This window comes from Pempheris klunzingeri, chromosome 17, assembly GCF_042242105.1.
Source record: "Pempheris klunzingeri isolate RE-2024b chromosome 17, fPemKlu1.hap1, whole genome shotgun sequence".
Classification (NCBI taxonomy): Eukaryota; Metazoa; Chordata; class Actinopteri; order Acropomatiformes; family Pempheridae; genus Pempheris; species Pempheris klunzingeri.
The window spans coordinates 14,673,068-14,700,387 of NC_092028.1; the positions used below are offsets into that span (position 1 = coordinate 14,673,068).

The 27,320-nt window shown below is 40.2% G+C and overlaps 1 protein-coding gene across 1 annotated transcript in view; it reads left to right on the plus strand.

The window, feature by feature from the left end:
* The window catches only part of cacna1ia (calcium voltage-gated channel subunit alpha1 Ia), a 100,212-nt gene that overhangs the window by 26,777 nt on the left and 46,115 nt on the right, over positions 1-27,320 (plus strand). The window contains exons 2-5 of the mRNA XM_070847197.1: positions 5,492-5,603; positions 11,049-11,182; positions 17,873-17,970; positions 22,652-22,811. Coding sequence (XP_070703298.1) covers positions 5,492-5,603; positions 11,049-11,182; positions 17,873-17,970; positions 22,652-22,811 — 504 coding nt within the window. The remainder of the gene's footprint in view (positions 1-5,491; positions 5,604-11,048; positions 11,183-17,872; positions 17,971-22,651; positions 22,812-27,320) is intronic.

Here is a 27,320-nt window from a genome sequence, read left to right on the forward strand (position 1 = left end):
TTGGGAGAAGAGACAGGCACAGGCTTCAGTGCCACAGTGAGATGCAGAATGTCATTTTGATTCACTCTGAATGAGACTGATCCTGAGGGTTTTCACAGGAACACACACACACACACACACACACACACACACACAAACGTGCACATGCTGGCACTAAGGAGGGAGTCTATGTCGAAAAGCCTCATTGTAAATTACAGAGATCTCATTCAGACATGAGTCATCCTGTTCTTAACAAGCATACACACACACACACACACACACACACGTGCAGCTGTTGATTTGGTGCATCCATTTAATAGAGTCATTCCTGCATTTTCCATGGATTATATAAACACAGACACTAAAACTCTCTCTCTCACACACACACACACACACAACTTTTACTATTTTACAGCAAAGGAAAGGATCATACAGAAATAGAATTTGGTTCTTAAATTATTTACAAGAATAGAAAGCCAAATTATTATCACGCAGCCAACTTGTGAAAATCTTTTTTTCCCGCTTGGTCACAGTGGTGCAGTCTACATTACACATGACAGAAAAAAGCAAATAAAATGAAGCTGAGATTGAAAAGACATCACAAATAGATACTTGATAAGTGACAAACGGTAAATAATGAATCGACACATATAACATAAATTGTTAGAATGAGTTGAGCTCCAAGACTCAGTCAGTAGCTGCTATGTTTGTTGAATTGCAGTGTTTATCATTTAAAAATGAGGTGCAAAAGGTTAAATATTCAATTCACATTATGATTAATCTCAACTTTAAGAGTGTCGCTGTAAAATGTTTGATAGGAACCACAGAACTTTCATAGGGGCAAAATAAATAAGAAATGCACTCGAGTAATAAATTGGCTTTACACATGCACCAGAGCCCTCCATTTTTACATTTTGATGATTAGAATAATGAGTTTTTTTCTCGCTAAAGGTGAACATAAGGTGAAAATAAGGTCAAACTGCACCACAAAGGCAGAGAGACATAAAGAGAATCAGTAACACAAAGTGAGGATCCTTAAATGTTTAGTTGAAAAGAAACGCTGAGAGCTCGACAAAGCTGCAAAGCCCCAAAATAGAAAAAAAAAAAAAGGATGAAAGACGAGGGCAAATGTCTGACGAAATCTGTATTGACACAGAGGGACAGGCATAAAAATAGGTAGAGACGTAGAGAAGAAGAGGAGGGAAAATATGAAAGGAAGGTAAAGACAAGAGAGGAGGCCCCGTCCATATCCTGAGAAGATTAGACATACAGGAAGGAGAAAAGACGTGATGGTAAAGAGAGAGAGAGACAGAAAGAGAAATTCAAGCTGAACCTCCTCAGTCGCTCGTGCAGGGTCTCCAGGGTGGATGCTTGAACATTTTAAGCGCATACATCCCACAAGTAATAGCTTTAAAAGAACAATCAAATTAAATGCCGAAGCTCAATAACAGCATGCCTCCTTTCCGTTCTCCTCAAAGCATCCTCGGTGTCAGAAGTGGTTAGCGCCTTCCCAACATGCTCAGGGAGTGACATGACCAGCCATCAGCTAGCGCTCTGGAATCCGCTGGGTGTGAGCCGCCTGCTGTTTCTTTTCCCTCGGGAGGGAGAGGGTCAGCATGACAGTATGACTGAACTCAAACCGGCGCTGAGTCACTTCGCATGTCAGCGCAAATGCTGCTGATGCTGTTGGCTTTGAGGAGCTGAAGGTGAGGAGTCCACAGGTGTGTGAAGGGTGTTGTTTTTTGGGGTTTTTTTGTGCATGTAATCAAGGAGGTTTTATGTTTTCACCAGAGCTGCTGTACAAAAGCTTGTGTTCTAAACTCAGAGCTGAAGAGATTGGTGAGAAAGTTTAAAACGGGCACTATGCACCCGTGTAGCTTCCGTCCTTCTGTCTCCTTTGTTGTGTTTGTTTATACTTAAGCCCCGAACAAGTCTTCTCCCATGCTTTTTGTATATCTGTGTTTATTTACTTTCTCTTTCTCTCTTTCCCTCAGACTGTCTGTTTCACTCCTTTCTTGGCGAGTTCATACCGTGCCTCTGTTCTTGGCTCTTGCTTTGCTAGCGCGGAACCTCAGGGCAGGTTCTTTAGTTGTGCTATGGGAGCACACACACACACACACACACACACTTATACGCATGCAGGCCTGATTGATTTTTCATTGCCTGTCGACGTATAATGTGTCCCAAAGTGTTTGCGTTTGTTTTCGCTGGGAGGGTAAAATTGTCCGTCGTTTGCGCTGTCACACCTGGGAATGAATGAAAAGCTGTGAAAAAGGAGAAATGGAAGGAAAAAGGGGGCAGGGGCGACAGCTAGAAAAATTGAAATGATATTGATGGAGAGGAGTTACAGAAGGAAAAGGAACGAACACTGTAACCCAAAGGGGATTAGACACTTATTTGAAAGAAGGGGTTTGTGGTTAGTTGAGGAAACTTGGAAAAAAAAGGGCACAGAAACTTCATAACAATATGTCTTTCCACGCATCATTCTGATATCATTTCTTCCCATCTCACTTTTACCCCCAGAGAGCAGTGCTAAAGAGAGAGGGGGAGAGGAGCTAGGAGGATGGTGAGACATACAGAGTAATGAAGAGTATGGTGTGTGTGTGTGTGTGTGTGTGTGAGTGTGAGAAAGAGAGAGAGAGAGAGACATTGTGAAAATGAAGCAAAGATGTTTGCAACCGTATGATCCCTGGATAAAAGGAAATGGTGTATATCTATGCCTGTGTTGCATGAAGCATCTGTGGTTAAGAGTTTTCTTAAAAGTGCACTTTAGAAGAATGAGGCATAAATCACTTTATTTTTCATTTGTAAGTTTTATCTTTTGTCCTTAGAATTTTAGTTAAAAGAGACACCAGAGTTTTTGTCATTTTTGTTTTCTTTGTTTGTTTTGTGTGTATTTGTTGATCCCATCGCCAAACTGAACAATAATCTATTAAAAGAGTTTTTGAGTGACAGGACAATGCTGAGAATCTTTGAGACTATATATGCATAGAGGTTTTCTTCTCTTTGTATTGTAATGCAGATATGTGCAGGTGTGTTTATGTAGGTCAGGGGTGCACAGTGCTTTTTTTTTGCTATTAGTTTTGGTCAAAAAAAATAATGCTTGGCACAACTGCTCAAACTTCTTATCACTAATGCAAGAGCAGTAGTTTGACACCATTTTTTGTGGCAGAAGTGCTCAAACGGATCTCTCCAGATTAAGCAATTAAGGTAGATTGTGTCTTAGTTTACATTAATGGATCTAAACAATGCCACCCACAGTAAGATGTGTGAGTGCTTTGTCTTTCTTTTAGTAAAACATCTGTAGCAATCATCCCTGTCAAAATGAGTTGAGTTCACACTAACGTATTAACGGCTGAAGTTTGTGTTTGCAGTTGTATTTGTGTGCGTCTGTGTTGCATGCCACAAGCAGACGCATTTCCCACATTGCACCAGCAGGAAGCACAAGTTCTGTAAGTGCAAAGTTCATAAGAACAAAAGACTTAAAGCTCATTGTGTGAATACAAAAAGCAAGACAAAACATAAAGACTTAAGAGGATAGAGTATAGAACTAAAAGAACATAAGCTGACGGCTTAAGATATGAACGAAGTGAAAAGCTGTAAAAGACTCTTAAACTACGGGAGAGTAATTATTACACACACACACACACATACGCACCCTCTACTATCTTATGCACTATATACATTTAGTGTGTGAATTTGCATTTTCAGTTTTATTCATACTTGCATAACATTAAAGTGATACAATTATATTCTTGTATGAACTCTTTAAGAAGGCCTGAGCTGTGCATATAGTGCAAGTCTGTCTGTAGATGTGGTGCAGGTGTAAACCAGGGTGGTGGAGCACTCTGCAGGGTGACACGCTGGCTTTGAGAGATGAGAAGAGGGAATAGAGGGTGAGAGAGAGAGAGTGAGAGTGAACGTGAGGAGCGAGCTGCCAGGTAGCACATCAAACACATTAAGTATGCTTGGAAAAAAGCAAAATATTTCATTTTAATTACATTGGCACTCTTTTGACATTGTTAATGACATTTAAAACATAATCTGAGCCCATACCGCTGTAACTTTCATCATTTTGAATAAATACCACAAGAGGTGTCCTGTGTCTTGGCAGGCAATAATATTTACTCAGTCATGTCTGATTTTGTGACTCATGCAGTGATGTAGAAAAAAAAAAAAAAGGCTGAAAAATACCTCTCATCCACATTTCTATTGATGAATTGCTCACTAGCAGAGAGGCAGCTGTGTGAGCTCTAAGCTTGCACAGTGATTTGCATACATGCTGTAAATAAGTCACTTATGTATACACGGATATGTGTAGTGTGAATCTTCCATACATGCTCATGCTTATGTGAATAGAAGAAATAATGCTTCGCCTTAATTTGTGTTAGTAATATTTCTCCAAAGATATTAGCCAGAATTGTTGTAGGACTGTGAAACCAAACTGTCCTAATGGGGAAAAAAAAATGTAAGTATCCAACAGTTATGTTTATAAAATAAGTTGATCGCACAAACTTAAATCCAATGCTTGCGTAATGATAGAAATAATGATTATATGAGTGGTATGTATAAGCTATTAACACAATGATAATAGATACATAAATTATGTTGTTAGAGGCTTAACAGCTGTGTTGGAGTCATTTATCCACCTTTCAAGTTTCTTTGTTCTCTACTGGGATACATGTCAGGACCACTGTATCCTGTTAACATGGAGACAAACCACCACCCACTCCCTCTGTGCAGCTGCTTTAATGGGACAGTCGAGTGTTTCTGAGTTTAGAGGAGAGAGACACCTGGAAACACATTGCATTCCATTAAGTAGATATGCAGTTATGAGTGGTACATGTACCAGAGTTTAAAAGTATTTTCCAGTTATCTTTAGTTAGCTTTTGACACCACAAGTTTGCTTGAATTTAATAGCTTAATACCATATGACCTATATTCCTTATAAGATATTACAACAAAAGGCGTTATTCAAAAACATTTGTAATCAACACTATTCAAGTTAAAGGTACTGGCCCATGCACTGGATGTCAGATTTCACCTTAATTTCCAGACAGCGAATGAAGGAATGCAGGAGTGAAGACAGAGACATGGAGAAAAAGTAAAAGAACTGCAACTGCTTCAACATTAACAAAAGGGAGGTAAAGAAGGAAAAGAGACACAAATTGTTCTAGAATCAACTCAGGAGTTGTATGATTGAGAGACAAAAATATATTTACCGGTGTGTGATTTATTAAAAATTGTTTTTGAGTAGACAAAATACTGATTTTCTATTCCTGCAAATTTCACCCACACCACTATGTCACCATATGCTATATTACCAATATGTATCATACATATTGGGTTTACATTTGTGACATATGGTTTATATCCATCTATCCATCCATTTTGGCCCTCATATAATTTTTTTTACCACTGTTGCTGTTATTGTTTTAAATAAATACAGTGTGTGTATAGCGGTGCGTTTCTCCTCAGCTGCTATGCTCCTTAACCCCAGTCCTGCTAATACGTGGTTCGAGAGGATTAGCATCATGGTGATCCTGCTCAACTGTGTGACACTGGGCATGTACCAGCCCTGTGAGAACATCGACTGCACCTCAGACCGCTGCCAGATACTGCAGGTAAGGTAGACTCCTGTGTGTGTGTGTGTGTGTGTGTGTGTGTGTGTGTGTGTGTGTGTAATAACAACATGTCAGTGCACTGATGAAGAGATGAAACAAAACGATTCATTATTTGACATAAATTCAGAGCAACCTACCTCTCGTCTTGTCACTGTTCCTCAAGCTGTGCCGCAGACAAACACTGCAGCTAGAATATTTCCCACCTGGAAGGTTTGTGTTTTCTCCTGCTCTCTGAACAGGGAATTGGGACTGAGTTTGTTTTAATATAGTCTTGTGGAGCCGCATCTGATTTTGTCAGTGTGTGATGAGAATACTATTAGGGAGACAAGTACCAGCAGTTGAAATTGGCACTGTGGATGACCACAAATCCCACAGATGACACAGGCTATAATTCTACCTCTGCGTCAATTAATTGTTTAAATCACTGTCTGAATTTTAATTTGGTTTTGAAAGGCTTTTTAGTAACCAGTATCAGGTCATCATTGGCTAAATGAGTTTTTAACAGGTTGAGTTCTATTGCTTTAATGATCATTTATTTGCTTAGGTTGGAGCACAGATTATTTTATTCTAATTTTTTTGCTAAATTGCCAATACCTTGCTTTTGTTTCTGTTTGTAAGCCATGTAGGGCTGATGTGGCCTTAGCCAACCGGCTTAGGACTCAGCGTATGCTTCTGGGATTGTAATTGCTTTTCATTTAAGTACATTTGGCAGGTTCAATTTCATGTGTGATAAAGACGACCTAATACTGTCTCGTGCTTTTTGTCAGTGACTTTTAATGCCCATTTACAATGATAATCTGCCAACAGTAACCTGTGCGTGAGGTTCCTGCTGTTGGTTTGTCCCATATGCTGTTGCTATGCTGACCAGACCTAACTGCGGTGGTTTTCGATTTTCTCCTCAGACTCTGCGGATTTTTCAAACAAGCTGCTGTTTTAAAACTGAGACACATTTTTCTGCTTCGCTGTTCCTCTTCCTCCTCCTCCTACTACTTCTCCTTCCAGTGCCATCTTTACTCCTCCCTATGTTCCCATTCCCCCATCCTACACACTTGCTCTCTCTACCTTCCTTCATCCGTTGCCTCTCTAACAAGCATATTGTCTCCCCAGGTAGTGTGAGGGGTCCTGTTCTGGTGGTTGCTAATGGTAACAGGAGGGATTTTGCTGACAGTGCTTAGATTGTTAGAGTGGCCCTCACATGCTTTTCTGGCCCTCTGTGAAGTACTGTATCCCCACCTCACTTCCTGCAGGAAAGACAGAAATTAACATCTGCAAACAATGTAGACATTACAACAGGGATAAATATAAATACTGAAAATACAAACCGAAAGGAATATTTTGACATTTTCAGAATTTGTGTATTTGTTTTATGGGAAATATGAAGCTGGAGGCAGGAGCTGGTCGGCTTAGCGTAGCATAAAGACTGGAAACGGGGAGAAACAGCTTGCCTGGCTCTGTCCAGAGCTCCAAAAATGTCAAACTATTCCTTTAATCAGTCAGACTATATGACAATGGACTCTGATAACTATCTTCACCAGGCTACGACTGAAGAGCATCATGCATTTGGTTGTGTGTGTCTGTCTGTCTGCAGCTAAAGCTACCGATCAGCCTATATTTTTGTGCAAATTTATGTTTGTATACTGAACAATCTTTTGCAGTTGTGCTGATTCACAATTTATGAAAAACCTATTTTATTGGCTCATTCAATATGCCATTGACTGCTGACTCCTCACTCATAATCAGAGTCAGTTTGGTTAAAAACAAGCCTTAGCTTGTCTGTTGCAGCCTGCATTTTGGTCTTTGTCATGGGTCAAAATCTGACATCCATAGAGAAGTTTGGTCCGCAGCATGTCCAGATTGATTACCTGATATTGTATGATCCATAACATTTTTAAAACAACTTTATTGAAACAGTTACAATACACACTGGACAGTCTACAATTATGAACACTCTGGGAAGAGCAAAAGTAATAACCACGCTGGCTAAAACAAACAAAAACAAGTTAAATGAATATGTTGTAAAGCTTACAGTAGTTATATAGTAAGGTAACAAGATCACTCGGTGGAAATCTGCACTCTACTGAGAATACTTTTCTAGTTAAGATTTAAATGAACCCAATAAATACATTCATGTTAGTCAAAGTAATTACTGCACTGAAAAGTAAGTTGTCAAAGTTAAATGGGTAATGAGTGTCCCCTTGGAAACAGCCAGGGTGTTTATTGTCCTGAATCTCCTGGATATTGTTTCATGGAAAAAAAAAAAGATTTTTTTTTCACTGTGTTAGGGACCACAAAGAAGTTTTAGAGGCAGATATCTCAAAACCTTGGCACATGCAACTGGAAAATATCTGCATGACGGATCAGTGTAATTTGGGTGGTCTGTCCCCACACTAATTGTAGTAAATTATCAAAACCTGACGTGACCAGCTAATCTTACTCATCGTGTTCACAATCGAGTCTTAATTTCATTTGAGTGAATGGTTTAAAAATGTAAAATGGCAATAATGTTTTTAATTCTTTAATAGATATTTCCACTTTCAGCCAAGAAATGAACAAGTTCATAGCCAGAAGCTGAAGTTGAGGATGTAAATTGTACCCACTGTAAGGAGGTTATGGTCCTCTCTGGCCCGATTTAGCTCACCTCAGTATTTGCATAGTCATCTCATGCAAATGGAAAAGTTATTATTCTGCCTAAAATGGATTTGGATGGGACGGGACCTATTATACCTTCAAATCAGCACCTGTTTAACCTTTTTATTGGAGCTTCAAATGTTTAGAAAACACACCGACTCTTTGTGGAATGACTGTGTAAAGTATCCATTTTCCTGTCCCATTTGTCAGTGAGTGTGACATGAACATTTCTTGTTATAGTGTCTTTGGATCTATACTGATTACCCTTGTCATTCACTCATCCACAAATAGAGTGAGACAGACATACATTAATTTATTTTGAATGGTCCAGCATTACAATCCTGATGACCTACTTACCATGTCCTCTCCTCCTGCCAAATAAGCAGCACAATGACAGCATATGAAGTAGCTTCTACACCAGCTCCTATTCATATCATGAAAGGGCCCATCACAAGACACCCTCAACCTCTTTACAAATCATGTTGACGATAAAACCTGATAGGCTGACTGAAAAGGAAGCTGGCGCTAGTGACAAATAACTATGATGAATTCATTCCCCTTTCACTCAGAGCAGAGCACGACAGGGATCCGACTGGTGCAGCCAATGTCGGATTACATGTGAAGCGTGCAGGCTGCATTATTTATCAAAACATCATTTAAACAGCATGTGAGACTGATCTTCTCATCTTTCCCATTGCATGCTGCCAGCTCTGTGTGCTGTGTGTGTGTGTGTCTGTCTGTGTGTGTGTGTGTGTGTGTGTGTGTGTGTGTGTGTGTGAGAGAGACTGAATGAGGAGGGATGGAAAACACGTGTTGGTTTCAAATACATTACAAGGCAACATATTGCTGCCCACATACAGGTATATACTCACAGAGCCAAGCTTGTACAAATGGAAAAAAGCACAGATTCATACATTTACCGTCTCACGGACGCACACGCCTGCTCACGTTCACATGCCATAAGTGCGCAAGTTTGCACCAACTCATAGCCTTTTGTGCTTTTAGATATCTCGATCCCTATAAATAACAAATGGTACAGGCAAATTCCACACTCATAATAAATGGCTGTTCATCCAATCTCTTGACTCTTGCTATTTCTGACTTGGACAAAACAACATCGCCTGCTTCTGCCAGTGCTGCAATATGAATAAATCCACAAAATTGAACACATCATTAATTTCATTCTTTGTGGTACACTTACAAACCCCCATCTGGCAAATGCTCATCACTGCAGAGTGGAAAAAAAAACATTACTGTATGCAATGTACCACGTATCAGTGTTTTCGAGACTACTGTGGGTTGTGGTTGAGTCTCTAGTTTATCACTTAACTTCTGCCAGAAACCTGAAAAAGGTAATAACCTTGTGGAAATTTTTTTTCCCATTGCAGCATGTGTGTTAGTTTGTGCCATCCAATTTGAATTGAGTGCACAAACTCTACTCTCAAGGCACACTAGCTGTACTTCAGCAGCCTGAAGCAAGATCTAGTCAGAAAGTTCTTGTGATCTTTGGTGGATGTTTTGTGATCACTGATGGATGTTTTTATTATTTAAAGGCATTTTTTTTATACTTAAATTGAAATTAAAAAAATGTAATTAAAGCGTATTAGATTTAAATTAAATTAAGCTTATCATAAACTTGGTAGTTTCAACCTGTCAGCTAAAGATTACACGTGGATACGTTAATATGTTTATCTTATAATTCGTAGTTGCCCTGAGACTATAACCTGCTTAAGCTGCTACCTTATCTGTAGATGAAGAGCATTTTAAATCGGTGAACATTCTTGCATTCTGGGTTGTTATAAGCATTTCGAGTATGTATAACTTTGTAGTAGTTGCAAAAAGGTTATGACTGATGACAGGTTTGGACAAAAACAAAAACACTTGTTATCATATAAAATCCAAATTATGACCAGTGACTTATTACCAAGCAGCCGTGCAGCTTCTTTGCATATGTGATTTTCCAGACTTTGGGATTCTCTGTGTCAAGAGGTAGCAGCTTGAGTTATATGTAGTAGGAATATGTAACAAAGCAGCAGGCACAGTCACACAGCCTAGGGCGAAGCACTGGAAAAAGAGTTTTGTTCTGAAAATACAATAGGAGGTTTAGCAAGTGATCTGAACATAATAATGCAAGCAGGACATGGCAGAGCTATGAGCTCATGTGCCTCTATCTCTCTCTCCGTTTATCTCTCACTGTCTCTTCTCTCTTCATCTTCGTTTTCTCTGAGGTTTGACCTGAATCTAACTTACTTTCTTTTTCCTCTTCACTTCTCTCCTCTCTTGTGATTCAAGCATTTCAGCGTGGGTTGGCTCACATTGGGCACCATATGTTTCCTGTGGTATTATATTAGTACAGACAAATGCTCTGGGTCTACGTATCCACACATTTAGCTCTTTCAAGCCATTCAGATCTCAGCAGTAACAGTTGACGGTGAACTTGCCTCAAGCAATATACACCAGTGATTCCATTGCTACTCCTAGAGGGCACACACAAACGCAATGAGAGCACATCGCTTTACATACTCTGTCAGTGTGCTGTTAGATCATGTTATTTGATGTTTAAAAGGGCAGTTGGTCGGGCTAACTAATTTAACAGGTCCTGTGGGCTTTAGGATGAGTCTGCTGTTGAACAACTAGGGAGTGTATTTTGAAAAACAAACTCTCATTTCACTAAGGAACTTAGTTGGAAAAAAGAATGAAGACGGGGCTTTGACAACAGCTTAATTACACAATAATTACATGTAATTATTTCAAGCAAATGTATGTGCATCTCTTTCTCACTCTCCTCCATCTTCGTCTCCCTCTGTCTTCTCTTAGGCCTTCGATGCGTTTATCTACATCTTCTTTGCATTGGAGATGGTGGTAAAGATGGTGGCTCTTGGGATCTTTGGTCGTCGCTGTTACCTGGGAGACACCTGGAACAGGCTGGACTTCTTCATCGTCATGGCTGGGTAAGCAGCTACATCATAATGTCAGCATTAATTCTACTGCTAAAGTTCCTATAGGGAAGACTGATACGGCAGTGGTGCTTTAGCGGTATTTTAAGGTTTCGAGCAGAAAGTATGGAACTTGAGACTTGTGGCTGCCCCTCACACCCTGTTTGCCGTGTTTTAGATGAAATCTGGTGCACTGGTGAGAAAATTTTGGACAGTAACAACACTAAAACCCATTATTTTCTTCCAATTTTATTCTGATTCATTTAATTTGTATTGAGAATACAACACAGACCAGTCAGAGGATTGTGTGATAATTTATTTGTCATTTCTGTCTATAAAAACAAGCGAATCAAGATATATTTTACTGTTATCCCCATCATTTACCCTGCCATATTGTGCTCAATAGAGTCCGTCATCATCAGTCATTTTGGCAAATGACAAAATCATTGTATGTTTTACATTCAAGTGACAAACACAGCCATCCCTCTGGAACAAAGCAGGAAGTAATTGGACATTGTTGTAAAGCCACAGAACCCCACAAAGTGACATGATGGGCGACCCTAACCTCAACTATAGCAGTGCGCGATTAGGAAATGCTTTTATCTTCAAATTGTGATTAGTAATGGGTTTTGTAGGCAATGACAAAGTTATCCTGTTGATTATGGTGTCATATCAGAAAACACTTTAATGTGTCATTGTGGGTGGCAATGACCTTTAGTTTGGAGGACACGTTTGCTCCAGGACTTTCCCGGTTCTCATTGGAATGCCACAGTTACTCAAGTCCTGTCTCGACTACTACTTAAAGTAAAAGTATTTGCTCTTGGTTTTTTTTTTTTCTAAGCCCATATGAGAGTCAGAGAGCAGCTTAATAAAGCTGTCAAGTGCTGTTAAGTTAAGAATGATTTTCAGTCACCCGTAGACATTTTCACATTTTCTTTTTGCGAGTCTGTGTAGCGCTGGTGATGTTAGATGACAGGTCCCCAAAACTGTCTAATGAGTAACCTGTCAGTCCATGTGACTTCATGTTTGCGACTGCTGGTGTGTTTATAATACGTCAGTGCGAACACTAAACAGACCAGAAGGAAAAAGCTGAGGGAACCAAACTACAGATGTGAAAAGATAGTGTCAGTAAAGTTCGTACAGTCAGGACTTCACGAATAATTATTATACATTAAACCATGTTAAAATGATAAAAAAAAAATACTATGAATAATTTACTCAGGCATTACTTGGTATTTTACTAGATTGGAACCAGTTTCAAAACATATGTGGTCTTCGTGCCAAGGCATAGTCCAAATTTTAACAGCATAGAAGTAATCTCATAAACCATATTCTTATATTCTCAAAAAGCCGTGGAGAGATTTTAGCAGTAGACTCATTGTACATAAAAGACTGTAACAGTAGACAGAGCATATGTGTGGTGTCCTCAGAGAAGTAAACCATTAGGCACTCTGCCACAGACACTACAGCATAGCAGAAGACTGGGCACGCTGCAGTATATTGTCGTATAGGGTATTCACTATGGTAAAGCTGAAAACACGCTGTCATTTTTAGTCACATTACTATTCACCAGTATGCTGCCTACTGCTTGAATCCTGGGAGAAGATGGAGCAAATTATGTTTTGGTGTTTTGGACTAGTCCTTATGTATTGATTGGAAGGAAAAGGGAGTGTGAGGCAGACATGAAGAAGGAAACAAATGAATTAAGGATGGAAACTGGGAATTCAAAAACATCCACCGCTGAAACATTCACAACACCCGTTCACAAGAACATACAAATCTAATGTCACAGTGTGCAAGTTGTTGCATAAGTTTGGCTTTTTCTTACACGGGGGGGTTGGAGAGCGGCACATACACCAGCAGACAGAGAAAGGTGGAGCAACAGACTTACCAGGCGAGGTAGAGGCACATTCATCTTTATTTCAGCACCCCCCTACACATCCCCTGTGCTCCTGCTCATGGTGTGTGTGTGTGTGTGTGTGTGTGTGTGTGTGTGTGTGTGTGTGTGTGTGTGTGAGTGTTTGCACAGAATTACAGACAGAGATTACTGTCTGTCAGTTTATGCCTTTAGAGCTTGTTTAATCTGTGCATGTGTGTGCCTGTGTTTGTGTATGCGTTTGTGTGAAACCCTCGGCCTTCGCTTTCCTCTTGGCAGCATCCATTAGATTAGCATCTAGGCTAATTGCACAGGGCATTGCCAAACTTGCCAGGCCAAATCACAGCCGACAGTCTGCTATGAGCTCCATGTCTGTTACCGACAGGCACCACCTCGCTTTCCCCCCCTCCTCCCCCCCCCTCACTGTTTCTTTCTTTTTAGCATGCTCGGATGAACATCTTCCCTTGTCATCCACCCTTTAGACCCCATACAGACCAGGCTTTCGTCCAGACAGGCTCTAAAGGGAGTTGGAGGCTTTTGCTCCGTACCCTGCCCTTGAACAAAGTGCCTTCTTGAGTCCGTTTTATTTAGTACAAGTAATATTTTATTTGGCCTAATCTGCTGCACTCAGACATATTTTTCCAAGCCTTTCTGGCATCAACAGAAATATTGCAGCATTTCTCCTTCCGTGTCTCCACTGGGATTCTTGATCCAGGGAGAAAGCATGACCATCTTCACAAAAAGCCTTGCCTCCCATATTTATTCAAATGCATACCTAAGATAGGCTGAAAAATGCACCAGGTCAAAGACATCATAAAAGACTATCTCACATTCAACGAGACTGACTGATGTTTGTATTTATTTAGCGAATTAAGGAGCTGTACCTTGACTCTACCTAGTGGACACACACCTGGTTCATCTTTTCGCATATATATGCAAAGAGCGGATTATGTTTTGTGCATATATTTTCTAGCCTTAGGCTTAGCTGTAATGCCAAATTGATCATGACAAAACAAGATGGCACTGCAGCTTTATGATTTGCAGCAAATCATTACTTTTCTCAGACATCCTCACAGTTGAGCATCTTTCTTTTTTTTTTTTTTTAACCGTCAAAAGCAAGAATTTTTTTCTACGTAAATGATGTAAAAAAACGACTTTCTTGACACACAACTTCAACTTGATGGTAACTTTAATAGAGGCATCTTGTTAATTTGACAGTTAAATCACTAAAGATTTTGCATGTCTAGATTAAAGACTACTGATTCTCCTTTTTTCTCATGTTAAAGGTACCTCTTCTTACTAGGTCTAGCCTAGGTTTCCCCTGAAGCTCTGCATTTTATATTGATATAAACAGGCGCACACACACACACACACACACACACACACACTAGTCACATAAAAGCATGAATGAGATGAAGGCGTCACAAGCAAAAAAGGAATGTGAAAAATAGAGAACAATCATAAAAAGGATGCTTCCGGCAGTCCACTAATTACCCTCCCAAACACAGCGGCTTGATTGATGTGTACAGGAAGAGACATGCGTATGCATGTGTGTGCACTATAGAGTGCACACACATGCATGCGCACTACTCGATGCACGTGCACACACTTACTGTACAAAGACACACATGTATAAATACCCACACACATGCACGCACATCTGTGATCTTCTGTTCTCTCTTTCACTTTATTTGCTGGTTTGTCTGTCCTCCAGACGCAATTAGATCACTAACAGAGCAATATGCTTTTGTGGGTCTCATCTATCTAATCTAATAGTTTATTATATTAGTTTCAAAACTCCCTTTTGACATTTTAGCATTCTGTTCAGTCCCTCAGCAGCCCACATCAAGTCATTAAAGCTGCCAAAGACACTATAATATTTGAGGCAGGTTGTAATAACACCACTATGCCCAGCTGAAAAAGCATGGCCCCAAAACAACTGCTACACTGTGACATTTTCATGAAGCTGCTGTGTGGCATTTCTTTATTTTCAACTACACTCGATAAAGGAAAAATGGTCTGCAGCTTACCTCTAAGTCCTCATAAAGATGCATTCTTTCAAGTGTGAAATTCATGAGCTTTGCAGATAGAACAAAAGAATTAGACTGTTGCCACAAATCTGAAAGAAGTAAGTATTTCACCTGAAAGCTCTCTCTCGTGCCTCTGCAAATGTATTTTGGTTTTCGGTATTTCATATTTCATACGAATAAATTGTTAGTTGTCACACCAACTGCCTGTCAGCTGTACAGCAGTTCAAACCCTTGTTACGACAAGTAAGCCTACTCAAGTGTGAGCTGGGGTGTTACTGTGTTGGTGACTGTGTTGAAGGGCAAATGGAAAGATCTTCCCCGTGGGATTAATAACATATCACATTATTGTAAATGACATGGTTCACAAGTCTGTCTATGTGAGAGACAGTGAGCTTGGCTCATTTTGTCAGGGGCCAGGGGATGTGCTTTGGGTGTTATTAGCTTGTGATGGTGCTGCTACTGTTGGTATCATGCTGTCCTGACGTTGTTGTGGCCCCGGGTATATCAGTTCTGTGTGCAGACACGCTCAACTACTAGCACACAATGTATACCATTTTCAATATCATGTACATGCACAGTGGCATTTCCGCTCTAATTCAAAAAACATAACATGTACCGTAAAACTCACTCACTTGGTCTGTCTATGTGTTAATGATAACAGTCAAAAAGTATAAATGCGGTACATTCGAACATGCACACAATGCTTTCACACGCATATACACACATGGCAAACCGTGGCCATTCTCCTGTGAAAGTGGTTTGGGTTCGGGGGCACAAACAGCTTAGCCATGCTGTGGAAATGACTTGCTAACAGATGCCAGGCTCTGACTGAGCCACAACATCCTGCAGGCACCACTTAGAATAGAATGAATCCCTCTTTTCCCGCTCTCTTTCTCTTCCTCACCTCCCTTTCATGTTATTTTCCCCTTTTGATGCTTTGTCACTTTATACCCCCACCACTTTCTCTGGAGTGTACCAACGTTCTTTGCATCGCATTTCCCGTACTGTTGAGGCTCACGCAGCTTTGTGAGGGGACAGGTGAGACCAGATCAAAGAATGACCACTGATGTTGAATCGTGAGGAGGGATCTCCGGTCCAGCTGGTGTCACGGTTGTCCCTTTTTGTCATATTTTGAACCAGTGGCTTGCCCAGGTAACTGCCAAAAGTTTAAAGCAAGGGTAGAGAATTTCACATCCTGCTCCCATACTCCATCCTCCCCTTATAAAGCTTGCTTTGCCCTTAAATATGTATAGTCATTAGCTCTATTTACACAGAGATTGAGCAGTATTGCTGTGACAAAGGCTGGCCATTGAGCCGGCTCTGCTTTTTTTTACACTAAACCAAACAAATTTCCGCCACAGTGTGTGATTGTAGATAGCACACCAGCTTTCTGAGAGCAAAAGAGGCATGATGTGTAAGGCAATAACATCTGCATCTAGTGTGCGCCTCATCCTGCCGCCTTACCCTTTTTACACAGACTTTGATTCGGCTGTGCTGCTACATATGCTGCTGGCTCAGAGGCGGAACAAAAATGACCCCTCATTCCACCTAAGCTGTTTTTTTATTTAGTGAAGTCAAGGCGGAATAATAGTGCAACATTCCCACTTATAAGATAAGCCAGTGTAAAAGGGGCATCTCATTAGAGGTTCAGGGGCAATTTCACAACATAGGGTCCAAAATGTAATGGAGGTTGCAGCCCCTTCATGCTACGCACACATCCGCCATATTTAATATTCAGATAATACATTTAGAATAGATCAGGGAAAATATTAAATAAAATTTGAACAATATACAGAGAGTTATTTATATACATACATATACACCAGGAAATTATTCTGTTGTGCTTTTTTTAATTTGCATTTGAGGGAATGAAAACGGCAATGAAAAGAATACAAATGCTAATATGGTCTTCATCTTTACATTCAAATTTGGACATCTGGGAAACATCATCCATCCACTTTGACAGCGTTTGAGCACCAAGCATCACTGATGTAAACACATCTCCCTCCCCTCGACCTGCCAGAGTCCTGTGCTCTATCAGATTGGAGCACAGCCCACCAGTCGAGAGCAGTAGCTTGAGGTGAAGCCAGGTCTCTGTAAAGACGTTGGCACAAACAGTCTGTAGTTTCCATTATGTCCACTCCACCTTCCTGTCACCACAGCCCGAGGTCCAAGCTGGATTATTTTAGCACTTTTCCTGGTTTATCACTGGCTCTATTCTCTCTCCTCTCGGGATCGTCACTCCAGATGAGGTGTTTGGTCTTGCTGGTGGGCATAAAATGCCGTGGGCAGAGATTGTCCGGTCTGTGCTCTTCACTATGTTTCTGAGCATGTTTCATTTGCAGTGCCTTGTGTTTTTCCTGACACACAGTGTCAGTGCGGCGTTTGCTGGTTGCAGCGATCATCAAAAGCCGCTGCTCTTAATCCAAACTGAAAAAAAAACCCAATTTGAAACAAAAAATGTTTCAAAAAGGTTTGAAGGAGCTACAGCAGCATCATCTGGAATGTTTTTCGGTCATGTTGGACTGAGGGCACACGTTACAGTGACTCAGTATCAGTAAGTGGTATTATAAGACAGTACAGGCAGTAGCTGGTTGGCACGCTAACTTCAGTAAATACCTCTGCGAAACTGTACATAGCTGTCTTTGACATAACATCAATAATGTTATTTGTTAACATTCTGTTGATTTTGTTAATTGATTTTTTTAATGTTTTAAACTACAATTCTGGCCAATTCTTACATATTGTACCTTTTTAAATGATGTTGTCTTTCCCTCCCCTCTCTGTCTGTTTATACAGGATGGTAGAGTACTCACTGGACCTGCAGAACATTAACCTGTCGGCTATTCGGACAGTGCGGGTTCTTCGGCCTCTCAAAGCCATCAACAGAGTGCCAAGTGAGAACATTTTAAGTTTGTGTGTGTGTGTTTCTTTTAGCAAAAGCATGTGAAGTGTGCTTCCATGTGATCATGTATTGTTTATGTGTTTGCGCGTGTGTTTCTTTGTGCTTATGTGTGTGTGTCAGTCCGCATAAAGCGCAAATGCATCTACAGGAAAATTCATGTATATGTATTACATCTCAGGCTTTTTTGTGCACACTCATGCCACCTGTTCCCCATGGGAATCATTAAACATTCATCTTATGCTTAATCACACAGCCCGATCAGACCCTGAGTCACAGCTTTATCAGATTTACAAATCACCCATTAATGCTGCCTCACTGATCCGTCTGTGATCATAACCCTGTTTCTCTCATCTAAAACTCAGTTCTCGGTCAAACTTTTTAACTCCAATTGATTTCTTTATCCTGCTGCCCTAACAGGCAGCTCTTAATCAGTGTAAGCACCAATTAGCCTGCCCGAGCTACATTCAAACTGGTCTCATCACTTAGTTCCAGCACTTTAGCATTTAGCCAAGCATTAGCAGCTAATGCTAATTGTAGGTAATGAAGTTTCACATAAGCAGTCAGAACTTCCTTTTTGTTTTTTTTAATAGATTTGAACTATTATGCCTTATATGATTATAAAAAAGCTGAAGTCATTTTATGCCTTTCCTTAGAAGGAAATAACTACTGTTTTGACTGAATTGAGTGAATTAACAGAACATGTGGGTTCAGTCCTTATAACATGGCCCAGAATTTACACTCCCTGCAGAAAATCTTGGTTAAACAAAGCATATAAACTTTGAAACTTTTCTTAACTGTAACTGAGAGAGACTTTAAGACATTCCACTTAAATAATCATGAAATGAGTCCGCAGCAGATGGAGTTGATTGCATGAAAGCCCCGTTGCCTAATTCAGTTTGGACCTTGGGGACAGATACCATAAGAGAAAGAATCCTTTCTAGTGACTGTGAACGGAAAGTTTTACATGTGAGGGAGAAAGATGAACAGATAGAGTCGGTGCATTTGAGGCTGCTCGTGAGAGGCTCTCCGGCCACACAGGCCCAGAAGACTGCAGGTGTGGACTGTTAGAACAGTTTTGTTCACAGGCTTAGCTCCCTTGTGTTATATCTAGAAGCCAGCAGCTAAAAACTTTTTTAAAATCTCTTTTTAAACCAATTATTTAATCTTTTGCTTCTTTGTTGCTTTTAAAACATCCCTTGGATAGTCTGTTGTTCTTCTGTTTTTGTAATTTATTCAGACTTCTGAGAAAAATATATATATATATGTTTGTCCTTTATTTAGAGCAAAGTCTTACAAAGTCTTTTTGCTCACTGAGTATCCTATCATGGCAGATTCATCCATCAACAAGGAACCTACTCAGCCCAATATTTCAGACAACAGCAGCACTCAGAAAATGTGGATGTCAACTGTATTACACCTTAAGTGGGTTGATAAGAAGATATTAAAGTAAAGTGTGCTTGGTGGTTCAGGGACCACAGAAAGTGCACAGATTGTAAACAAATCTGCTTTTCTGGGGATGATTATGCATCATATAATGAATCTCTGGAGATTCTTGATATGATCCATACATGGGTTTGTTAGCATATGTACAGGTGATGCAGCAGATGCATGTGTATGTCGGTGTGTGTATTACAGATGTGTGTGCATGAACCTACTCTTAGTTTCTCTCGTTCATATTTGTTAGTACTGTAGTTGTATGTGTGTGTGAAATGTGTGCATACTGTTATTGTTTATGTTGTTATCAGCAAGCTGCATGGGTTGTGTCTCCTATCCATGACCCCATTAGAGGTGAGGAAGCATGGGGATAAAGCTATTTGTTCCTTGTTTTGTCGGATCGCTTCTTTGCCCACAGATACGCAGGGAGCGTGAGCACATCCTGACCCCTCACACACCTCAATTTGTAATCCTCCAACAAAATGGCAGATAGTAGTTGTGCAGTGTGTGTATTTCTTTTTTAATGAAATTGGTGTGAGATAGAGGGAGCGCTAGATAGAATAGGAGTGGGGGAAGATGACAAACACCATAGAAACTGGTGTTGAAGAGAGAAGAGAAGAGGAGAGAAGAGAAGAGAAGAGAACTGTCCTTAAGTGAATAGCATGGGCAGATAGTTGTTAATGCGTTTCCATTGTTGTGCGAGGGGAGTCATCCATCTTCATGTGGAAACAGCAGGAGCTGGCAAACTGTTACGGTCACTCGGAGGGGAGAGACGTGGAGGCAGGTAGAGAAAGAGAGAAAGAATTAGAAAAAGTCAGCTAAATACAAAAAGCTGAGAAAAAGATTGATTCGTGTGATATCATACTGTTTCGACTCTTGCTGGTTACTTTTGTTTACTTTCCTTGTGCTTTGTTTTGAATGCGTCTCTTTCTTTTTCAGTCTTTCCTGCGTTCTCTCTTATTTTGGCACTCTCTATTTTTCGGCACACCCCAAGGCTGTGTCTCACTCTGGTTCTCCCCTCTCTCTCCCCTCCATCCGTCTCTTCACCCAATTAAGCCTAATGGAACAGTGGCCTAATGACAAGGACCCTGGGGAACAAACACATTTAGAATCGCCTCCAGCCACCACCAGAGACACATACACACCAGCAACACTACTGCACATTTAATACTAGTTGATGAGACAAATTAGCCACAGGAGGGAGACAAATTAGCCAGAGGAGAAAGATGGGTGCATACTAACTTCAAGAAAAAAAAAATTATATCTGCGCTCTTGAATTTTTCATAAATTCCAAAATTTCAGCATCATTGCTTTATTACTTTCTCAGCCAAAATCTGTCATTCACAACGTGTTTCTCTACTGAGAGCCGAGCCAAAGTCAGATGTTTGGCAAAAGGTGCTTATTTCACCTTGACCACTCTTTATCATGACAACACAACATGCAAACTATTCAACATCAGTTAATTCCACACATGCAGACACGCATGTTGACTTGATAAGTGAATCTATGAATGTGAGCGCACTCGAAGGCTGTGCCGTATGACAAAATCTCACTTCATATCCAGATAACGATGCATATCATGATATAGCACATTTTCAGTAAATTCAATGAATGAATAGGTTGTAAAAATGACCACATGGAACGATTGTTTTCTTAGTACAATATGAATTATTATTATTATCACCATTATTATTAAGTCATATTTGATTATTTTGATGACATTTGGCATGAATCTTTTCATACCCAAACCCTGTCCATGGGGACAGTTGTTTGCTTTTGTACAAATTTCCTGTCTGCATCTCTGTCATAATACATCCATCGCCTGCATCCTTGCTGTGTGGAATAACACAAAGCATCCTCCAAATGATGAAAAATATTGCCGTCCGAAATGACAGATGTTTTTCTACACATACATCATCATATTGTACAGCACAAGCACACACATTTTAAATGGGCACATAATCACTAATCTAGATGTAGTAGCAATCAGAGATAGCATTGATTAACGCTATCAAAACACAGCTTTCTCACTGCTAGTGCTTTAGTGTTTACGTGGTTTCGTTATTGTGTTTTCATGAACCACAGGTATTTGCATTCTTGTAAATGTTGTCTATGTGTTTGTAAGTAATCATCGTCGCTCTCTCTCTCTCTCCCTTTCCTTCTATCTCTCTCTCAGCTGCTCTCCTGTCATTCTGTTTGTTGGCAGTTTCAATGCACTGTTGTGTTTATGACACATTAACCTACTGTTGAGTTGTTATTCACGAATCCGAGCATGCCACTGAAAAACACAGACAAACACACACACACCTTTAGATGTCAGTTCGGGGTTGCTGTATGTCACCCCTCTCTCTTGTCTTATTCCAATCAGCTGTCATTATTTTCCGCTATTCACATCTCAATATGTCATCACTACAGGACAGGCCCATCCACAGGGGATGGGGGTCATCATTTTTTGACAGGGGACACGCTTTTATTTCGGCAATTAGGTTTCATCTAATCATGAATGAGGCCTCATGTAGGCTGATTACTGTGTTGATGGGGATAGACTGTAGTTAGCAAGTTTGCTGTCTTAAGCACAATTTTGACAATTTCGACACCTGGATGACACTTTTGATCAACATAATGAGATGCAAAATATTCACTGACAATATATTAATTTTTTCCCATACAATGATTTATGATTGACGTTCTCTGTGCTTATGTTAATGCCAATCAAAGAACTTAGGAGGTTAGGAAATGGTGCTCGGCAAGGTTAAACAAAGGTTATCAATCCTAACCCTAAGCTTATCAAAGTTGTGCTTTTTGTGCAGTCACCGTCTGCCCCAGCCTCTCTACTACTGCAGTATGGTAAAAAAAAAAAAAGAAGCACTTCCTTGACTGGAAGCGAAAAGTCAAAGATATAGGTTCCTTCAAAGCATATTTTGTGAAACAATGTAGGAGTATATAATCACCATTGCTAATTAATTGATAATGTAGTATTGGTAATAAGTATTTAAAATAAAATAAATGACCATAACAATGACGTGAACACCTACAACAATCCATAAACCGAGCATTAGAGTTCATTTTACTGTATCCGTAGGTTTAGTGTGAATAAAAATGCTACTTCCAGCATCAATTAAGTCTATATACCCCAGCAAAGCTGTGCAATGAATCTATATGCAAATAATTATTTCTTCATCAACAATGGAAGCCTGTGTTAATTAGTTACTGACTGACTGATTTTCTGAAACACACAGGTATGCGTATCCTGGTGAACCTGCTGCTCGACACTCTACCCATGCTAGGCAATGTGCTGCTGCTCTGCTTCTTCGTCTTCTTCATCTTCGGCATCATCGGTGTGCAGCTTTGGGCAGGGCTACTGAGGAACCGCTGCTACCTCGAGGAGAACTTCACCCTGTGAGTTTAACATAGTAGATTAGTGCGTGCAGTATGTGTGTGTGTTGTGTGTGTGTGTATTGTGCCAATGCGTTTGTGTCTGAAAATTAAGTTGATGGGCCAGAAATGCCCTCTAACCTCACCTGAAAATGTCACACTACCATAATAAGTCTATTAAATTATGTTTTGTAAAATATATAATTTGTGCAGTTTGTTTATGAGCATACGATCCTGGCATACATAAAACAAGATAAGAAAAGATAAATCTTTATTGATCCCCAGCTGAGAAATTCAGTTGTTGCAGAAGAACAGGGATAGCAATAAGTACAGCGAAGAATAGAAGAACAAATAACCACAGGTATATAAAAACCCAAATCAGAATAGAATAAAAAAATCGAAGCTGTACAAGAACATTTGGAGACAACATTACAAGGCAAAGTTACACTGGTGTATACACACCACCACACTACCATATCTGATAGTTTCCCCATTCATAAGGATTCATACTGTATGTTTTGTATGTACATACATTAGCATAACTCTGTCTTCCAGCATTTCTTACCCATTTCCTCTTTCCATATTTCTCTCAAGCTTCAAAGCAACAGCAACAGCAACAGCAACAGCACAATTTTTCCCAGCTTGCAACTAAGAAAGTGATTAGATTCCAGCTGCATGTCTCCTTATTCATGACCCTACATGATAGCAGCACCTACTGTGTCTGTGCATGAGTGACATTCACCAGTATTCAGGAGGGTTTGATTTCAAGACATTCTCTCGGTTTCCCTTTTTTATGCTGGCATCAGCTCACTAGAAAGACACACGCCCCTAATGTGTGCGTTCCAATATGTATATAAGCCACTTACACTACTCTGTGTCTCTGACTCTGCTGACACAGCGTATACTAATGACAGATTTGATAGCCACATGAAAGGGGACTCGTGTCCGCCAGCTAGCACAGTCCTGTTTGCTTTGTCCTTACCTTAAAGTTGAGAGGCGACATTTACCACAACAACCTTTACAGAAATGACTACATGGGGTTACTTTAATCATTGTTTTCTACATTTATCTTCACTGGGCTACAGGGTGATATAGTGATTAGCAGGGCAAACTGAGGACTCCACTTAGACTGTTTTAGTCCAGCTACATCAGAAAATGTTTTTCTTCCCGTCAGCAGATTTTTTGCAGTGATCCCGTATTGAGTGTTGCTCATTATTTAAGCAAAGTATTATTTTTGCACATTATTTTAAAGAAATGCACTCACATTTTATGCAGGTTTGTAAGGGTGCTTGTGCGCTTAATTAGAAAGGTCGTTCTGCGTTAGCGCTTGAGGACTATTATGCTAAGTAAAGGGCTAACATTAGCTCTCTGAGAGGTTATTATGGAGTGGGCTAAGTGTCGCAGTCAAGTGCAGCATTAGCCATTTTACATCCTCCCTCTTTTGCTCTCTTTTCCTCTTCATGCCTTATTCTCCCTTATTCTTGTCTCAATGCCTTATTCTTTTATTTTTTATCAAGTCTTCAATCAACCTGCCTAATTTCCTTCCCAATATCTTTAACTATGTGTGATCGCTTTTCGTTACCTCTAATCTTTATTTATTTCTGCAAGTTGAAAAAAATACATATAGAGCTGGGCAAGGTTGCTGTGGAGACGCATTCACATATTTAGGCTGCCCCATTACAAAACACATCTTGCACTAATACATACAGAGAGCGGGTCAACGTCATTTTTATTGTCAAGGGGAGTTTGTCCTCTGCACTTCCAAAGCAGAATTGTGCATGTTGGTCTCCGTTTCTGTTTTCATACGATATGTCTTCCTCTCCACCTTGCTTTTTCTATCCAATCTTTCCTTTCGAAATGTCCCAGAGCCACACTTAATACGATTGCTGGAAACTGTCTCTTTTCCCTACCCTGTAGCCTTGATCCTTCCCTCTGTCTCGCTCTACACTGGCAGGTGTGTTCTCAGTGTGATGCCAAGTTTTGCTGTACCATGCTGTGCAATGCCAAGTCACCAGCAGGGGGGCAACAGCCTTCATTCATGCTCCACTACACTGACAGGGGCCCTCTCTCTGTCTTTCTATCTTTCTATCTTTAAGTCTTTATCCCTTCCTTCACTTTAACATTATTAGTAACCCGTTAATTTGAATGTCACTGACAACCTCTCTGGATTTTCTTTCTTTTAAGTTTATCTCTGTTGTCAGGTCCTTGTGTCCTTCATGAGACTGAATAGACCTTACTGTGTTGTAAGTTGTGTTGTGAGCAGTGCACAACTGCAAACTCAGATGTGCCACCAAATCAATATATGTTTTCTAAACTACTCTCAGTGGGAAGTAGTGTAGCCTGATATGGCCACTGTTCCTATCGGAGTTAATGTGCGTGCATGTGTGTGGTTTTTTGTTTGGGGTAAAAGGAGACAAAGGACGACATCCTCTTTCTCACTATTGACCGGCGGGAAATAGGAGGATCAAGAGAACTTAAGAGGAAAGAAAAGGGAGACATAAGTGGAAATGAGAGAGTGGTGCAAAGTAGTGACAATCTGAAAGAGAGAAAAAAGAGAAAAAGAAACAAAATGGCACGCAAAGGAGAGGAAGACAGGGAAAGAAGGAGGACATAAACTAAAGTAACGCTGGTTAAGGTGTTAAATGCTCTGTAAGGCAATGTTGCGCTCTAACCATGTGTAGGAGTTGTACAAACAAAACAAGGATAAAGTGTGAGAAAAAGACCAATAGAGAGAGAGAGAGAGAGAGAGCAAGAAAGGGCTGAGGCGACAGACAGAGACAGTGCAATGAGTAAATACTGTAGGTCAAGTGACCCTGAATGTGTGTTCAGTAATAGGCCTGCTGATGGAGAGGATCTATTTTTGTCTTCCCCAGGCCCAGACCTTGGTATGAGCGTCAACACCCTGCCCTCATTTACTCCACAGTCATGTCAGATCACACACACACCTAATAGGCCACGCTGACTGGCTCAGCAGTGTCTTTTTGTCCATTTTCCAAAACTTTCCTCATTCCTCTCCTCCTCCTCAAGTCATTTGTGTTCTTATATTAATATTATTTTCTTTCCACTTTGAATCTTTTCCTTGATACGTGCGTGTTGTTATTGTTTTCAAGGAAAGAGTGTTTAGAATGCTTCACTATTTTCTTCTGTTTATTGGTAGTTGTGATGTAACTTGTACGTATATTCATATACACCATAGTCTTATCAGCACATTTGGCAGCCAACTTTTTCCTGTAAATAAATCCACAGAGGAAGATAAGCCGTTCCCAGGTGGACACAAAGTGAAAGACAGATTCTCGGGCATGCCTCCATTAAAAGAGGCATCTCAGGAAATGATGAGGTGCTTCAGATGGTTGCAATCAGTTAGAATCAGAATTTAGAGATGTGTGTCATTAAGTTTGGCAAAAATCAGTCGAAGACACCGAGGGGCAGTCACAGGGGAGTGAATGAGTTTATTGATGGCGTGTGTTTGTGTGTAATAGATTTCATGGAACACACACACACACAATCAAATACACTTTCCACATGACTTAGTTTACATGATTAAACAATCTGTTGTCGGGTGCTAAACATGCTCGTCTCCAATGAGGTGCATGCCAACTGGTTAGGTATCTTAGTAAATACCATTTTCATTTTGTTTTGCCTGTATATAAGACGAGAAATTATAAAGCTGCTTAGCACATGGAGGGCTTACAATATATATAATGCTTTCTTCAGATATTTGGACATATTCTTTTCAGAGCTTACCTCTTAGCACTAACGCTACACTTCTGAGGCCTTTGCATGTCAGACAGTGATGTATGATTTTCTCAGCTGTCACAGCATCACAGTCAAATGAGGTTCATGCGCTCAGCAGGGTAATGAGAGCAGCAACACAGAGTTATCCCTGTATTGTATTTATGTATTTTACAGCATTGGGGGAGCATTGAGCATCCTGCTATAAAGCATTGGTTGTATTTGTTAGGATGGCTTTAAAGGTTTACAGATATGTTAAATGGTGCAAGATAAGTGTTATAATGCATTGATGGCTGTGAGGAACATATACTTTTTTTTAAAATGCGATAAAGAAAGAACAACGGTGCTGCTGTAGGATTCAGTGACTCTCCTGAGATGGCAAAGCCAACTGCAAAAAAGCAATACAAAATTGATTCTCATTCTCTGGTTCACTGACTAACAAAGTTTAATAGACCGATTTACAAACGCAGAACAAAGTCTGCTGTTGAACTAAGTTAATCCAGAGTGCCAGTGTGACACCTACAGCTACAAACTGATAAATGATGGACTAAATGTAATTGAATGTGACATCTTAGGTGCTGCTTGATTTCCCCTCAAGCCACTCATTGCTTCATGTCGTGACCAACGCATGACCCAACCTTTGTTTACCACACCTGTCAGCACGCCTTTGGTTTGCTGCACTAGCTTTAGGCGGTGTTCTCTAGTTTACTGCAAGGTCAGGTATTTCTCTCTCACACACATACTGCATATATCACTTACATCCATTTTGATCCATTTATTGGTCTAGTAAGGTCAACAGCT